Source organism: Megalops cyprinoides, chromosome 8, assembly GCF_013368585.1.
Source record: "Megalops cyprinoides isolate fMegCyp1 chromosome 8, fMegCyp1.pri, whole genome shotgun sequence".
Classification (NCBI taxonomy): domain Eukaryota; kingdom Metazoa; phylum Chordata; class Actinopteri; order Elopiformes; family Megalopidae; genus Megalops; species Megalops cyprinoides.
The window spans coordinates 11,046,568-11,065,688 of record NC_050590.1 but is presented as its reverse complement, the minus strand read 5'-3'; the positions used below and the strand labels follow the sequence as shown (position 1 = coordinate 11,065,688).

General features: G+C 40.6%; 1 protein-coding gene across 3 annotated transcripts in view; it reads right to left on the bottom strand.

The window, feature by feature from the left end:
- Positions 1-9,736, bottom strand: part of LOC118781709 (CUGBP Elav-like family member 4) — a 92,558-nt gene extending 82,822 nt beyond the window's left edge. For all 3 annotated transcript variants that reach the window (XM_036534706.1, XM_036534708.1, XM_036534707.1), the window contains exons 1-2: positions 9,205-9,736; positions 1,479-1,561 (exon numbers count right to left, since the gene is read on the bottom strand). In XM_036534706.1, the coding sequence (XP_036390599.1) occupies positions 1,479-1,561; positions 9,205-9,454 (333 nt within the window). In that variant the 5' untranslated portion in view covers positions 9,455-9,736. The remainder of the gene's footprint in view (positions 1-1,478; positions 1,562-9,204) is intronic.
- Between the last annotated feature and the right edge of the window lie 9,385 nt (positions 9,737-19,121).

Below are 19,121 nucleotides of genomic sequence, written 5' to 3'. Positions count from 1 at the left end.
AGAATTGAACTAGGGCAACAGTAGATCCACTACTCTTTAAGGGCCATGGGATCTTTTATGACAGCCAAAATCTCAGTTTGATAACTCATCAAAAAGACTGGGTCTCCTATAGCGCAATGTCCCCATCACAACACTGTGATTCGGTTTTCTTCTTCAGTCAGAAGGAATACTGACTATAAATTCTGCTACCAGCAGAAAACTAGTTCTCCAAGGAGGTCTCTCAACTGAGTACTAACCTGGGCTAGCTCATTTAGTGACTGAGCCACTTGACAGGAAAACACTACATGGTTGTATTATGAGCACATATGCAGGGTATACTTCGTTTTAACACAGCCAGGGCCAAAGGTCGGCAAGGACTTTCTCGACTCATTGCTCTTAGGCAGCCCTGTATTCAGGAGGCCTGTGAGTTTGTCTGGGTGATGTCAGTGGATCAGTGCCAGTCAGCACCCACTCCACTGCACTGTGTGACTTATAGTGTGAAAAATGGCAGTTGGGTGCCTGCAGGTGCATTGGAGGATCACAACTGTCTTGCTTAAGGCTGCTGCACAAGTGCAGAGGCTGTCATGGTGAGATGAGCCTAGCATACAACTGGCAATTCCAAAACAAGGTTGCATATAAAAGACAGTGACAGAAGCCCAGGCTACACTATACACTATACTGTGCATGATATAATGTCTGCAAATCATGGCATGTCATGCATATTTATTTAGAATAATTTAGAATATCTAGGACAATGTGCTGAGAATGTACAGAATCTGTAAGGTTGTTTAAACACACACACACACACACACACAACATGCAAGGGACAAGAATTAATTTTGGTTTCCCAGTCATAGCCTTATCTAAGTGCAGGGCCTGAAAGATACACCTGTATTGAATGAAGCACGTGAGCTTTGCTCAATGTTGCTGCTGATAAGGTGGGCTGGTTTCAATATCACAGCCCCTTACTTTGTGATACAGCCAGGGATATTCTTGCAGGAAGCATAAATTACATTATCCTGCTTTTTAATAGAAACCAGTGAAAGAAATGAAAATGTCTTCTGCAAATGCAAGACGACAACTGAATGCTCTTGACAATTACTACTGTACGTAGTAACACTACTGTGGAAATCATGAGACAGAACCTTGGAGATACTATATCAGCGCAATACAGTCTTGTGTGTGATGTACAATAAATTACCCAGGGGATCTACTGCACTGCAAATAGCTGATTAACCCACAATAGTTCCCCCCAACACACACACGTACGCACATACAGTCTGTCTCTCTCATTCTCGTTCAGGATTTGTCAGGATAAGCAGAGGAACGTGCATTAGCTCTACCGAGGGTGCCCACAAAGTGACAGCAGGGAGGGGAAAGCAGGCACTCTCTCCCTCGCGGGGGGGGGGGGGGGGGGGGGGGGGGTGAAAGTGTTGCAACAAAGTGGGCACTTACCCCCAGCAGGGGGCCGAAAGCGATGAGAGGAAAGGGGCACTTACCCCCGGCAGTGTCTTCTGTTCGTGCAGGGCACTCTGGGCCTTCAGTGCTGACTCTCTGGCACAGTATGTTAGAAAGGCACATCCTGCGAAGGCAGGCAAGCACACAGAGGACAGATGGAGAGAGGCTTTACTTCATTGCAATACTCACAGGGAGGGGCTACAGAGCACTAAATATATGTGTGTGTACACAAATCAGCCTGAGCCTATTTCTAAAGAGTCTGTTTTAACTGCAAAAGTCTGTGCACATTTGTGAGCCTACAATGCTGAATATGTAGTGATGGGCTCCCTAAGCATGACATTTCATGTCTCATAAGACCATTCTAAGAAATCACAACTTCATGGGAATACACATTGCAAATTCTGGCGCTAGCAACATTATGACAGCTTTCATTAAAACCCTGGGTGGCTTTTCTGTTACACGCTTGGGCAAGTTGACAGAGAGGACCCCTCTCATGAGAGTTTTTTTTTCCCCCAATTTGTGGCATACTTTCCAATTACTGCCTGTCACACCTGCTGCCAAACCTTCCCTGATGGGATAGGAAGTGCACATACACAGCACCCATTTGCCCAAGACCTGCACACACACTCTGCCAACAGAGCATCTTTACTAACCTTCAATCACCTCCGTAACCCCTGTAAATCGTCTTAGCAAGACAGATCAAAAACATGGTTTTGGAGACGAGAACACAGAGATCATGTCTTCAATAAAATGGATCTAGACTTTTTTTTTTTTTTGCTTGTGTCCTCTAACCAAACTAATATGAGCAAAATCAGTGCAAGGGATGCCTATAAAATGATTTTATTGTACAAGCCCCATTATTGGAATGTTTTACTTGGACTGCAAAGTTGTTGTTAGCTGAGAATAAAATTCCATCATTCTGACATTAATTACAGTGCAACAATTCTGCATAAATCGATGTGCTTTATAGTAGCATTGTAAAAGTGCATGTGAATGTGGCACACAGCACCATTACAATTTCGCTGACCTGAAAGGGTCCAAAGTGGCCAAACTACACAGGAGTGTCAAGCCTGGGAAAGAGGACAGTAAGCCCACTCACAGGACCGTTAAAAGGCTTTATGCATGCTTTCATATCCAAGAGGCTGCATTCACACATGAAATCATTCAGTGGGAGAGACAGTGAACAGTGCCATTGACAGCTGGGCTATTGATGATGCTTTTCAGAAGGCAGCAGTAAAAAGATTTTTAATGACATTTAATTAAGAGCTGTTTAAGTCATTGTTACCAAAGAGCCAGGCAACCAGACATGCTTAAACATAACATTCAAATTCACATTTCCTCTTCCAATCATTGCATTTTTTTTTCTACAGTTCCCTCATCAGGCTTTACCTTAGTAATTGTGACAACATGGCTTGTCATATTTGACTATTTTGCTGAAACAAACCAAAATGGATTTCAGGAACTTGGGTCATCACAAATAAGCGAAATTAGATCCGAGGATATTTTTTCCCTCCCGGTTTCATATTTACAATCATTAAGAGAGAGAGGGACAGTGGCACCAGTGGTTTTCAGGCACTATAACTTAGGACAGAAGGCAGCCTCTCTCAAACACTGTCTCTTGGGCTAAGGAGCAGAGGTCAGCCACCACCTGTTGCTTTCTAACTGAGACAGATACCGGCCAATCACTGTCACTTTTTCCTGAGCCCCACCTCTCAGCCATGTGACCCAGAGCATTGAACATGCTGGGAAATGCTAAATTTACCATCCCTAAAAACAATGTCATTGGTAATGTTTGTCTTAAAACCTGGCTTGTATCCTGTAATGTTGTTGATCAGTTTGTCTTTGCTTGCTGTAGGAAGATACATACAAAGGTGTGTTTACGTGTGCCTGCAAATGGGTGCGTTAGGAATGAAACAGTACAGTCATTTTTAATCTGGCGAAATCGTCTAAATGTTTTGTGGCCATGATAACATGCAATTTACTCTTTTTCACCAAAATATCGTGGCAGTGAAATTCTTACTTACTTTACTCTGTTCATTAGTCTTCAGGAGCGCTGTCAGAGAAGTACTTTGTAAAACGATTAGTCAGTCCCAATCCATTGTTCCTATTGGTCAGTCTACATTTCAGATGTGACATCATTCACCGATTTACCACGTGTACATTTTCTTGCATCGATATAGTATCATTGCTATTGGCAAACGTAAATATTTAAATGTATCCATTCCACAACACAAGGTACTGAGTTAAGCTACTGTAAGTGGAAGCATTTACCATCTCCGTTAAGAAACAGGGAGTTTTTGTTGACAGGTAAATCCTGCAGGATAGGCCTAACGTTAGTGTTTCTGTGGAATAAAGACGCCTCAAGAGATAGCTTGTCAGCTAGCTGGTCCGCAGGCTAGTTAGCGAATTCAGCAGCACCAATCTAATATTAGTGATGTTACTACTGTATAAATATCGCAACAAGCTAAGAACTACTTTCACTGACGGTTTCATGTAACAATTTCATCTCTCTTTTATGTGGGCTCTAAGACAGCCAGTTGGATTCGTTTTATGAAAGCCATACAGCACGCCATGAATATTGGCATGGCTAGGGGTTTGATATCTTTGGAAAAGAAAGATAAAGAATGGAAAACTTGTTCATGAATGTTACATGCGTATTTTCTTATCAATATTAATTCTCGGGGGAATATCGTTTCGTAAAAAGTTCCTACAGTGAATTCCATTTTGCGAAATGTATCTTATCAGAGAATGTATTGTCTCATGTCAAGTGTGTCAAGAGGAGTTCACACAGGTCTAGGCCTACCTTTCTGAAGGTGAAGGAATGACCAGTAACTGTCCGAAATACTCCTCCACCCAACAGATCTGACTCTGACTCCTGCTGACAGCCAGCGTGTCTACACCGCTTCTGTTTTTCCAAGATGACGTCTGGCATGATTATGCAAATATAGCGCACATGGAAATAATTAAGACTAAGGCTGGCTGACATCCTTGCCTCCAGCCACCCCCTGAACCCAGAGCAGTGCGGCCTTTGCCCCTTTACTCCGTTCTTCCCTCACTTTCCTATGTATTTCCTACCTAAGTAAGTGTGAGTGGAAGTTTACAAAAACAGCTTTGAGAGGAAATAGTCATCTGTCTGTAATTATCTTTAAGTTCAGCTACGACTTGTTTCGTCATGATGGTGTAACACCAAAATGTTTCCTCCGGGGGAAACTGAACGTTAAGTACGTACAGGGGGAAAGGTGGTGCGTATTCGTATGGCAAATTTTGGAAATTATAAAAGAAAATCGTAAATATAAAAACTTTAAAAAAGAAATTACATTCTCAATCCACTGACGAAACACTTGACATCTGTGAATTCACGGTGCAATTCTGTCCATCGCAAAGGCAAAAAAAAAGCAAAATTATAATGTCATGAAAATATACATTTCTTAATTGATCAATCTCTTAATTGTAAATAAAAATGGGGCACATTGGCAGGGTTTGCGTATCGTGCAAATGATATGTAAAAACGTGGTGTATAGAGGCCACTTTTTCCTGGAGGACGCAGACGGTGTGACAAACAGCGGAAAGGGGTATGGACTTTTTGTTGTTACTGACCGCTGAACATTTACGTTTTAGTTTTTTGAACAGGGCGGCGTAAGCACATAAACGTAGGACAGTAACCTATAACCATTAATTGCAGTTAGTCAACCTTTGTTGTTTTTCCCTCCCAGTACGGACCTGTGGAAACTCACATCAGAAACCATGGAAAACCAAAGATAAACCATGATCAGCAGTGAAAACAGCAGTTACGGTTGCTGAAATTCACCGTCATTTCACTTACTACCTTACTTGGGGTGATTGATGCACTCGCTTGATCCTGCAGCGTCCGTAGAGGCGTAAACACTGATCATCAGAGCACATGTTGCCGGGTGGCCTCAGGCCGTAAACCGAGCATCTGATTCGGCCTATGCTACAAACTAATAAATGTGCCTAGCGGATTAATTCTAAGCATGAAACGCTCTCTGTAATCTTATGAATGGTAAAAACAAATGAATGAATACAAAAAACGGCGGGTCCAGAAATCTGGTAATACACTATACCCAAAATTTACGCTAAAATAAGAGCGATATCGAATTAAACTGTAATTACGGCACTTCCGTCATTACGCAATTGATATCTGGATGATAATTTATTTATGAAATTTTGGTTAGAGTTACCTTATAAATCAGAGACTGTAATCATAACATTAGGATTTATTACATTTTTACTGTGCATGTGTATCTGGATGTAGACCTACGTACTGTATAGCACCGGGAATCAATAAAACATTTAAAAGGATAAACTCTTACTATAAAAATTTGAATAAAGCATTTCAAATACTGACTTGCCTCTGACACAAACTGCAGTTTATTTAATCTCAGCATATATTTCTGTTTCAACTCTCTCTCTTTCTCTCTCTCTCTCTCTCTCTCACACACACACACACATCGATCATATAGTAAAAGTCAGGTAGAGGAGAGGTATGAAATCATTTGTTATGCATCCACACAGCAGAAAAGTAGCAGGTCTTCTTTTTGGAAACTGTGGAAAAGGAGTCACCTAGAAATAAACATCAGTCAGGACACCGGAGTTCAAGGATTGTCGGGAATGTCTCCAATAGACTTAAAAGAAGCATAACAACAACATTTAACAGTCGTAAAAGAAACAGGTCTGTTAGAACAATTTCGGATGTAATGCTCAAAACAGGCTGCACGCTCACACCTCCAGGTGAGGTCACGATGCTCTGTAGCGCAATGACCTGGACACCCTAATCCTGCGACTCCGTGTCATGATGACTTCTGCCTTCGGTCCCACACAGACTAGCTGAAGTCATTAATGAAAGCCAACTGCTTTAATCTCTGCATTAAATCAGTCAGCAAGCCGGACATGTCGTTTCTGCAACCTGTATCCGTGAGCTAACCGTAACCACTGTACCACTGTAAGGAAGCCTTCGACTCCTACGACGTATTTCGCGGTGGATTGGCATTTATTGTCAGTTGCAACGGGAAAAGGTTGCTGATTTACGGTGGAAGCCGGTTGGAATTTGCTGATTCTGGGCAGGTGAAGCGCCTGTATAAATTGTGTGGTTTGGTTTGTCATGCAGGAAATAGGCTATGTGATGCCGGACTGGTTAGAAAAGTAAGACCGGTATTACACACTGAAATCTCAGTGTAATATGCGTTCATAGCGTTTATGTTACAGAAGTTTCTTCACCTGGTAATTCAAATTAAACATCACTTTTATATCTCACCTAAATAATCAACATTAACCTATGTATCAAATATTGGAGGTGCTGAAAAGACTATTTCCTCATTACACACGTCACATTTCAAATATTGTATTGTCATTAGTGATATGATTAAATACATTAATAAAAGTGGTCAATGTACCCTTCAATGCATCCGTGTCATGTCAAGAGGATTGGTTAATGTAATAATCCATCTTTACATTAATTTAAAATCAAACTCTTTCTGACCTCAAACCAATTTGGTGTTACCACGGTTTCACAGTTCACACAATCAAATCCATTGAAGCAGAGGGACTGGAAATGGACCTCGGGCTCGCTGAAGTAACAGCTCTTACGCGACTTAAAATGTTGGTATGTCCAAATACAACATGTAAGGCAATATAGCTGTTCTTCCAAATATTAATTTTTTATCTTCAAATTATTTGCATTTGAACTCTGAAGGAAAAAAAACCTGTTGTTAGTGATCCTACAAAATACCGATTGCGATGCCTGTATGTAGCTGGTCCCATCTAGCCGTAAACTTAAAGGATGCAGAGGGATCGCAAGCTGGAGCATTCTGACAGCGGAAATGTTCCACCCACCAGTCAAAAGACAGAAGTGTCTGTCAGAAGAACAAGATGTGTTATTGTGAAATACGAAATATTTCGGGCACGCTAAGCTTACTGTCGCATGACGAAACTAAACGCATGTGTGTATTGATCATAACGGGCACTGTTATTTCTAAATTCTATATAATTACCGGGAAGTTTCCCTCAATAATGTAGCATATGCCAAGAATTAGCTAGCTATATTCACACTAAAAGATACGTAAATGTTCACTAAAATAACGAATATGTCAATGTATTCTATACAATTCTATATAGAGTGTGCCAAATGAACAAGGTTCGAAGAAATGCTTTAGATAAGTGAATGAGCAGATGTTGTTAGTCCAAATAATACTTAACACTTAAATATCAAACGCAGCTCCGGTGAAAATTAATTTGCATTACACAAAGCACAGAGAGAAGTTTGTACAAGTAGCTGTAAGTTATTTTTTTATGCAAGACCTTAAAGGCCCAGTGAAGTCAAAATACCTTTGTCTCAGTTTTATTTAGTTACTTAGTTCGTCGTGTTTTCGCGGTTCACATACTGCTAATTCTCGAATATAACAACTCACCTTCTACCTTCATTGCTGCCGACTGCTCTTAAAGTAAGTCACCCTTTTATGCCTACCAACGTGTATGTGGCATTTGACGATGGGAGGGGATGCAGTTACTTGGATAAGAAAGATCAGTTTCCATTGTCACCATCCTACTGTTTAGCAGTACATGTACTGGCTCTTAAACACAGTGTTGTCATGCATAACTTCAATCAGATCCGTCTGTTTAATTGTTAAAAATGAACATCGTCTGTTTTGTCCCTTAGAAACATTTTCTGAATGAACCTTTGCTATGGGATACCGTCAATTTAATCGTTATTATGAAAAGCATTTGTGTTTAGAACATCAGACCTGTTAAAATGCCATTAACAGATGTAAAATTATCCGTAATCTCATTTTATAATAACAGGGATGTACACCGGTTGATCTCTCTCTTTAAGTGAAAGCAATCTACTTTTTGATTCCTCAGGTTGCATGCAAAACTTTAGCACATATACACGATGAGTTCAGTTGAAATAACGTCATAATTAATTACACAATTCTGTCAAGGTCATTTATTACGTTTGTATTTTATTTCGCGCTAACTTGAACGAAATAAGCGCGTCTGCTTGACTTGTTCTTTGAGGGTGTAGGTTAGACACGTACTCATGGTGAGGAGCGTGAAAACCTCTCTTAATTTAATATCTTCCGATTCATAAGGCCATGGTAAATAGTTTACGTGGTAACGAAAATAGCTATTTTAACATCTTAGTAAATTGTTAAAACGCTTGTATTGGACTACTCTCCACTGTAAATCACCACTGTCAAACTGACTTTATCATTAATCACTATTGTCCAATACTGAACTTCATGTGTACTGGTTCTCCTACTTCAACCAGTGAACAACTTAAAAGCACCGGAAAGCATGACTCGAGAATTCCACTTTTTAGACAAAGGGGTTCAGCAAAGCAAATAAGTGATGCACTTCGTCCATGGTCTACTTATAGCGCTCGCAGATTATTGTTTATTGATCACCGCGCATCTCTAGTCAGGTCTTGGAACGTAATTGGTAAAACCTGTGTAAACAAATAAATGCTGTGCTTTAAGACAAAATCGCACGCCCACACCCGCGCGCACAAGGACACAACATACAGAAGAGCGAGAGAGAGAGAGAGAGAAAGAAGAGAGAAGAGAATCGTTGACTGTATACAATTTCATTTGATTGTACTTGAGTGACAGTGCTTTTTTTGGAGGGTCCCCTCTTGTCCCAACCCCCACCCTAAGCTTAATGAAGAAAAGCTTCACTTTAAATTATTTCTATAGAACAGATTTTGTAACAGATTACATGGAAGGAAAATAGTAATTCAGTAACTATACCAACCTTTATGCATTCCCGTAAACCTGTCTTTTAGCACTGTGAGTTCGTATATCTTCCCGAATTCCTCAAACAAGGGTTTCAGGTCCTTCTCCTCCAGATTTCTAGGTATCTGTCCGATAAACAGCTTGATGGCGTCGTGGTCTTTCATGGGAATGGTGTTCTGTCCGAGAGTGAGTCCGTTCATCCTGCCGGCGCTGTTCGTGGTGCTGAATCCATTCTCTTGCTGCACTCCGTTCGCCGTGACTGTAGCCATCTTTCTTCACTTGGCCGGCTGCTTTCTCTCTCTCCCTCCTTCCCACCCTCTCTCTCACTCACTCACTCACTCACTCTCTCTCCTTTCTCCTTAAATCTGAAGCATCAAGCACACTCCGCTTCCTCGTTCTCTCTACCTCTTCGTTCTAGTCTCTCTGACGCTATCAGTCTTTATGTGTTGCTCGCTCCCTCCCTCCCTTTCGCTGTCCCTTGTTTTGTTTATGCCTTATTTATCGTTTATGTGTTTTCATTACTCTTTCCTTTCTCAATGTTTCTTCCTGTGTCAGCTGCCACTCTGTGTTATGACGTAGGCCCATGGGCTCCCGACTAGACCCCACAGCCGATTTGCATAATAAGCGTAGCTTAACCAATCAGACAACACGACGATCTGAGGTTCAAGGGGCGGAGTGTGAACCAAAACATTGTGTAAAGGGAGAGCGTGGAGCATTTTGGAATCTGGGAGAAAATGCTCTGGTTCACGGACAGCAAAATTCAATGTCTTTGTATCTGGTACTACTGCACCTGCACGAATTTACTCTGTCTTCAAAATTTAGGAAGAACAATAAAAATAATCCCCGTAGTAAGCTCAAGTACGTTTAAATATACATTACATAACATTGCATTTTGTCATTTTTAAAGGCGCTCTTATCCAGAGCGACGTACAAGATGCGAGAACATTTAAAGTCGCATGTACGTTTTTGACTTCTAAGAGATAAGGGGAGAAATTTACCGTCTTTCTATAAAAGTACACACTCAAATATGCAATACACGTCGATGTTTCAGGAATTTAATCTGAGAAGATATCCCTTCGAGTTCAGCTGCATTTCGATTGGGCACAATCACGCTGCTGCAGGTTGTTGCTGCTGTGTGTTGCTGACCATGGTGCTGATTTCTGTCAACCTTCTGTGCTGATTTCTGTCAACCACAAGCACATATTGCATGTCCTTCTATCTATCTATCTATCTATCTATCTATACAATCACTTCTGATGAAGGACAATTCTATGAAGTCTTCTGTGGTTTCAATGAATAAGAACCATCGCATTTGTTTCCCAAAAAGAGCTCACAGTAAACATGGATAAACAGCTGACAAATGAGAGAATTTTGATGTGTCAGCTGAAACCTCTAAGAATCTTTTTAGACTTGCACCCCCTCCCACCACCCCCACATATGTGTGGGTAAATGTAGGTTTTCGCATACATACATACATATGTATGTATGCATGTATGTGACAGTACTTGCCAAGCAAATCCACAAATTTACATTGAACTCATTAAAATAGAGATTGGTATATACATTCTGCTCTCTTTTTTATTATTAACATGTTATGTTTTTATTTGCTCAGGGTGATTTGTTTGCATCACGGAGTATTTGCTTCTGCAGATTTTTTTACTAAAAAAAGTAAAGTAACCAATGAAGACAAGACATGTTTGATATGGTGCTATGGCCAAGGAGTCACTAAGCAGATGAAATTGTGAAACTCTATATACATGTTAGTTTTTATTTATGTATTTATTTAAATTCATTTGTTTATGACAGATTTTATTTTTTTCCCACCCTTTTCACCAGTCCTGTTACCAAGGCATTCCTTTCCTTTTTTAAGTATTCCAGTAATGGTCTTTAATATGTGGGATATTAATGATCTCTTTCTCATTACATTACAATCTGTATAATTGATTCAGTCACGAGAATTATAAATTAATTCCAGTCTCCTATAGTCTCTGCTAGAAGCGGCAGCCAGGTGAGGTCAGCGGATGTCCTGCGTAGTCGTACTTCTTCCAGCAAGGCTGTGAAGCTGGGCATCAGGTGAAGGCAGCCAGGCTGCATGCACTCTGCTACTCCTGCAGTACTCCAGGCCTGTGCTGGAGGCACATCCCACTAGGTCACTGGTATCCACACTCACTCACTCAGTCTTCATTAACGCCTCTGCAAAAATACTGTACATCAATTTTATATGATTACATTCTCAATGTCAACTGCTCAAAGGGAGGTGAATCTGTGTAGCAGTCACTTTAACCTCACTGGTGCTTTATCCTTGCTTCTGAGTAACTGATAATAACTGCTGAACCCCTATATGGGAGAACTATGAAAAATGTAAGACTTGCATAAATGTGTTGTTCAAATTCAAGGACATACTTTATAGGTTGAATACACTCTCAGCTTTCCTTGTGATCACCTATTAGGTATTGTTGTATAGTGACACAGCCAGTGAGCTAAACTCTGATTGATGGCAGCTTTAGGCAAAGTAAAACAAAGCTGTTTTTACTTAACATAATGTCCATGCATTTTTATGGCAACATTCTGTTAAAATTCCGCTAATATTTTAGCCTATTTTTGTTTCACTGGAAACTCAGCAGGCTCAACCATGTGTTGTTTGAAGCGATGATGAGTCACGGACAGCCTTGCTTCACCAAGAGCCCACACATCTAGTTCAACACAATCTGTTCTTTCACACACGTTGGCTTCCATAGAGTATACTGGAGGTAGAGCAAGAAAATGAATTTTGATTTGTGGTAAGTTTTTATTATTCTGATGTGTGAACTTTGTGAAATGAGTATTTTTACTTATTTTCTTTTCTGGAGTTCTATATTATGGTCAGGTTCTAATAAAAGTGCATTTAATATCTGAGTTTGCCTTATATTTAGTGGTGATTTTGCCTTGGCTATGCAGATATTGGCCTCTTGTAATCTGGGAAGTCTGAAAAAGAAAATAAAGAGAATTTTCAAATATATGTAAGTAGGTGCAACCGGGATTCGTATCTATAATACAAGAGCAAAGTTTATCATACACTAAACATCCAGTCTCAGCACTGAGAAACAAATCTAAATTCACATCTCACTGTACACACATGCTTCAGATTCTAATAGTTTATCACTGTGCTGGGGTGATTGACCTGTCCTTCTTGAGCTATACTAATGAAAAAAAGATAGAGGAACACATCTGTACATACTGCTGATGCTAAATATCACTGGTCTGTCAGAAGAGACAGGCATAAGGAGTAGTGCTGCTGTATATTCCTGGTGTTTTTCTTCTGGGGTGTCCCAATGAGTGTCCTGTTGGATGGCAAGTGTATGGCGTAAAAGGAAAGGAAGCTGTAGCACAATGCCACGGATGCTAATACTTTGTACCACTGAAGCAACACACTGCAAATATTCTGGTGGCATTAGAGGTACATGTGGGGGTAACAATTAGGAGTTAATTCAGATTTAATTCACAAATTACTTAATTTCATATTCTGATTTTTTTAACATAAGTTTACTTTTTACATGAAAAATGTCTGACTCCATTCCTGTTAGCAAAGTAAAAAGCCAACAGAACAACAGAATTTGAAGCCAGTTCTAAAGTCTACATTTGCATGGTAGAGATGATTGCTCTTAAGCATTGGTGTGCTTCTGGATTCTCTTTGTTGCATTAGTGCATATATAATAAAAGGCCACAAGAAACTACAAATTCTGTGTGGTTCAAGCTGTCTGTTTCAGGTCTCACCAGTTCCAGCCATTGTCTCACATTTCCTTTTTCATTGTCCTCCTCCATGTCTCTTGTAGCCTTCTCAATGGCAGGCTGTCAGGGGTCCACTTCAAGGCAAATTCCCCAACAGAGGTCAGAGTCACTCCAGATACGTGACTAATAGAAACAGCCTTGACATTGTTTGATATGTGGAGTGACAGATTTCATTGAGACTTTTTCTTCAGGCATTCCTATTAAATACACTGTCAACATTCCAATCTATTGTAATTGTAGACTTTTTATTGAAGGAGAATATTTTAATGGAGTTGCCTCAGTTGGCATGTAACTGCAACACCTCCCCCTACACCAACCTTGAGCGGATCAGGACTAGTGTCCGGTGGATACCTTGAAGCTCTGCTTAAAATTAATTGGACCATTGGTTGATGCTTACCTCCTTTCTATTACCAAGTGCCCACCTCTCTGCCCTTCTGTCTAATTAACCTTGCTCCTCTCTATATTTGGGAGAGAGAGAGCAAGAGCAAAAGAGAGAGAGAATGAGAGCAGAAAGGAGACCAGAAGAGAGAAGAGAAAATTGTCATTCACCTCCACAATGTGGAACTGACAAATCACTCAGCGCTAACCTTGCTGGGGTCCACAGCACTGTGACAGCCGTTTCATTGTTTGGGAATGGTGTTATTAATTAGGGAGCAACCGTGAAGGGTACTTAACACTCTGATAAAGAGAGGGGACATTTGGGAGGTAGTTGTATCACACCTATGCCTAATAATCACAGCCACTAGCGTTGAGTGGAATAATAATTGCTGGCTGCTGAATAAATCAAATGCATTTGAAAACAAAGATGTTCTCTGAAAAAAAAAGAAAAAAGCAAAATGCTAGAATGAAGGTCCTTAGAGACACAACATGCCCAAATAACAAGCGCAAATCTGTTACACTGATACTTAGTTGGTCAACATACCTCTGTCGTATTACATTCTCTTAATTCCTGATTTGTGTTTTTACAACACTGAAGGAAATAAAATTAGAATGGTAGACTCAATAAACAATGTAAAATTTAAAATATCATTGCCAATGATATTTTAATAAAAAGGATTTTGAAAATCATTTTCTGAACTAAATCTTGTCTAGCCTGGTGTTTGAGTGCCTTATAAATGTTCAAAGTGCAATGATGAACCTGGTGCTGTGCTGAAGCATGGCTTCCTGAGACAATGTCAGACACTAAATTACCACAATTCATTTTTTTCATTTTGTGGGAGAGGGGGTCATTTTGAGGGGAAATGAGTTTTCTGACTCTCTTTGTATTGGTACACTTTTCAATGAAATGCACATTGGTCAGACAGATATTTGTCAAACCTGGGACTTTCAATCAGGTTAAAGAGAAAAAATTCAACCGAAATTACAATTCACCAAGCTGATAATGTAGTAATTGAATTATCAGTATGAAGGACTACTGTTCAATCAAATCTGAGGCCTGCTTTCCTCCCAGTGAGCCTGTGCTTTCTCGATTGCAGGTTGATGACGTAGGCAGGTCAGGCCTCAGCACCTATCCTGGTTGCCGAAACCTCCCTTCTGCCGCCAGTGTCAATATCTATTTCTCTGTTTGAAATGAATATTTCAGTACTTTACAAATTGGATTTCTGGAATCCGAGCGAGAATTAGACACACATGCCTAGCAGGAGGTGGGAGGGATGAGGGTGGGCGAGACCCATCGAAGGTTCACAAAGTCATTAGATTTTCCAATATTTATGCCTGTTTGGAACCCACCAGGAGTAGTGTGTTTCCTGTAATGGATGTTTGTGTCTCACATACACATGGCTGAGGATGTGTGTGTGTGTGTGTGAGCTGTGTGTGGTGTACATGTGTGTGTAAATGTGTGTGTGCCGCGTGGGTAACTGGTGCAACTCATTCTAAAGCTTCATCCTCTATTGTGAACTTTAAATCTCAATAAAGAATTTTAATTCTACAAAGTGGGTTTGTCTGCAGGGATGGAGATCATGGATTAGCCCTGTGTTGAAAAGAATAAGGCACGTGTGTCCTGAAACACAACTTGCCATATTTACTTACTTATCTATGTGTAGGGTGTGTATCTTTGCTTCTGGAAAGTCACGGAAGGACAGCTTGCGTCTGTTTGCTCACGAAGGAAATGAGGTAACATCAGCTTGTTTCTGTTTAGGGCTTTATTAACGTGAAAAAGCCGAAACTTTCGCTTACTGCACTGCCCTCCGCTGCTCCTCTGTCCTGAGAAAGGGAGAGAGAAAGGGGGTAAACCAAGTGATAAAGTGGAGAAAGACTGTGCCACAGGTTGCTTGGGGTGAGACAAGAGACAGATGTGTGGCGTTCAGCTCTTTATTATTTTTATTCAAAAGAATTTTCCATCAAACAAAAAAAAACCGAGGTTCCCTTCCCCATCAGATCCTTTCTTTCTCTGTCCACGTCCGTGTGAATGACCGTCTGTCATTGCCCTGCCTGTTTATCCAGCCATCCGCTCCTTAGCCGATGGATGTTGTTTGACAGAGCCGCAGCAGCTGTGGAGGGGTTGAGGGGGAAGAGCTCACCCTGTCACATCCCATTTCACTTCTCTACAGCCCATTTAAGATGCGTTGCCACAATAATTGCGTTTTCGTGTATTAGCTGTCAACTTGAAATGGAAATGTGAACTGTCAGGGAGTGCGTCCAATACAATGGTAATGACAACAAAGGCAATAACAACGCAAATAATATCTCTACAAAGGAAGGAGGTGATGAATGCAAGCATCCATTCTGAACCATGTTCAGCAGATGCTGTGTCAACATGTGCATCAATGACACGTCACGCTTGGAGGTTTGTGTGCATACATATATTTGTACAGTGGTTTTTTTCTCCTCACCATCTGAGTTTTGTGTCAATCACAAGACAATATATAATGTAAATCTTTTTATTTTATTGTTTAGTCCAAGTTTTTTTTTTTTTGGTTATTTTTTTAAGTCTCAGAATAATGATGATATACTGTTGAATTGGCTAATATTTATGAATACAGACAAACTGAATTTGTTTTTGTACAGACTAAAACACAGGCAGCATTAAAAATGCAATCGTATGGGCCATAGTTATGTGCCCATGGGGGTCTGAACAGTGCAGCCCTGACTCATCTGACTGGGGTTGTAATGAGAAACAGTTGATTTATTTTGAAGGATATAGAAGGTTTGGGTGACCATAGGGGCTGGCAGTTTAACATGACCTGGGTGTGATTTAATAACAAAATCAGTGCTCCCTCTGTGAATCATGCCTGTTTATAGCAAAGGTTGGAGCCCTTTACATTTACATTTACATTTATTCATTTTGGCATACACTTTTTATCCAAAGTGACTTACATAGGTTACAGTTCTTTACAATGTTATCCATTAATACAGCTGGATATTTACTGTAGTATTCAGGTAGCCTTTTGGCTTTCATCTGTCTCTGTGTTTGTATATCTGAATCTATCATTCATACACCCCCCTCAATGCTAATGTATAAAATCTCTGTGAGGCAATACAGTACAGGTGGGATTTGGTTCTCAGGCATATCTATGTCAGCTTTCCCTTCCTTAGCTGTGCACCATTGTCGAATATTGATGGTAAAGTAAAAGCCCAATTTCTCTCTCAGTCTCGGATTTCACACCACTTTCATGAGCCTCAGACCATTGCTTTTATCACAAAAGGAGTACTCAGGTTTTTGATTGATTAGCACTTGATTTTAATTAAAATCCCCATATGTTGTGAACTGGGCCTTCTTGCAGAGTTCTCATCCTCCCAGCTGCTGTGACCCTTTTAACAGCAGGCACAGCATGCAGCGCCGGCCTCATTGTTCAGCTCTATAATTTTTTCCGCTCCTCAGTCTAACGATAATCTCTCCGAACTACACCCAACGATGTACAGGAATAGTTTGGCCTGCTCTACACTAAATCTACTAAGGAGATGATGGACAAGGGTGTGTTTCTCTCCCAAACAAAGAACAACAGAGTGGGACTCTGACCCCGGCTGCTCTGACACAGTGCAATACCAAAGCTTTGGACAGGGGCTGGCTGTCCACTTGCAACACACTGCCTGGGTCACAGCTGCAGTGACAACTTCCTGCAAAGCAACTTGTCTTCCTCTCACCCTACTATAGATGGAAGTCTATCCTGCTGTCTGTCTTCATTGCTTCAGCATCAGCTTCAGCAAGACTGATGAAACTATCTGGCAGTCAGTCTGTGGTACAGTCTCTTTTCGAGGCATTGAACACAAACTCCAAGGCCTCATCACATCACTCTTCTGAGCTTCATCTTCAGAAGTGAACTGCACCAGAGTTGTAAGGTGCAGTTTATGAAGAATGTGTACCCTCGTAATAATGTCACATTCTGGTGTTGGGGTTCAGATTTTGGTTAATGTAACAGGAAAAGTGAGTGTTTGTGTGGGGGGATCATGCCTTTGCTTTGAGGAGAAATTGACATCTCAACATCAGAGGCAGGGTAATTAATTCTGTAACAGTGAGGTAGGTTAGAAGGGAAGATGGTTAGGGGGCAGTACAGGGGCACCTTATGTCATCACCAGTTCTCACCTATCCTCTGAGATTACTTCTTCTGGAGTGGAACCTGCTCTTCATTGCCCCTGGCATCCCTATTCATGCCTGACAGACGGATGACACATACTCCTTCAGCTCCGTGATGCAGCTGTGCAAACATGCCCAGTAGGCATTGCAAGGTCCTGAGTGCTGCTCTAATGCCAACGGCGAACATCTCACTTTCTGCTATTGCTGTTTATTACCATGCTAATATAGCTGCAGAAGGGGGTTCAGAGACCATTGCATTCGCTCCACAATGTAGAGGTGAATGAGGTGAATGAAGGAGGTGGACCCTTGCATATCTAGGGGAAAATGGAATTTTTTGAGACAAATTCATAAGTCCCAGTAATTTCTGTTTTCTTTATTTGCTGTGATTATATCATTAATACTTAGCATTTTCATTTACTTGCATTTTCATTTACTTCATCAGTATGGTTTCAAACATTAGTGTCACAGGTCTTCAGCACTGAGTCCAAAGCCAATTTCTGAAATGCTAATGGTAGTTAATTGTGCACCCCAGTCCTGGAGAGAGTCATTGAAGTGCCTTAGAGCCCTCAAATAATTTTGTCATAATACCTGTAGACTGTGTACATGGGTGATTGCTGGCTGTGGAATGGAGTTGGTGGGATGGGTTTTTAACCAGTCTTAAAGTCAGGTAGTTGAACATACCCTTTGGGTATCATCACATAAAGTCCATAGAGGAGATGGATGGCAGTAGCAGGTTGCCAAAAACAGCCAAAATATCAGTATGAGGTATGGTTCCATATTACCATTAGTTGGCAAGACTGGTTTAAAGGTTTTTAACAACTGGTTGTGGGGCTAGGAATAAACAAACTCCTGATTATTAACTTAAAACTCCAACAGTTTCATAGCAAGAAATATGTGCACAACTCCTGTAGGTGAATTTCACAGAAAGTTTAAGCTATATCCATTTTTACTGGACAGTACTCTAAAGTTTATTTCTTTTTCCTTCACCCATTTTAAGAATGAAAAGCTTTAAGTCTAAATAAATTCAAAAAGGTCATAGAAATAAACCCTGATTAACTTAGTCCCTCATGCATGTTGTTATTGTCTGTAATTTGTAATGTCACAATACACAACACAAATGCGCAATATTAAAATATAAGACAGACAATGAATTTTGACTGTAGGTGGAGAATGTTTCTGTCAGGGGTGTACATGTATGATGATCAGGAGAACCTGTGGAAGTACGTCAGCCTATAAAGACATTTACAACATCCTTTCAAAAACGTATCTGAGTTCTTTAGCACTATCACTGTAAAATTACAGAAGACTACAGAGGGATTTGTCTAATGAGATCTGCAGGCATAATGATGTGCGACAAAGGGAAGATAAAAGAACAAACCAGCAGAGAGACACAGTGTTTGACAGTATCCCCCCCTCCCCTCCAGCGACCCCCAGAGGGATACCAATGTCCTGCCTTTCTTATTCTCACATTTCCTTCTCTGCCATTTTCCACTTTTACAATAGGAAAATTGAAATTTGTAGATGCGATCAATTAATCACCTTGGTTCTAACTGTAATCCAATTAACCCCTACCGCATAACCCTGGGCCGCATAACAGGGCAGTCTGCTGTCCCAGCTCCGTTTGCACTCAGTCATAAAAACAGAGAGAGAAAGAG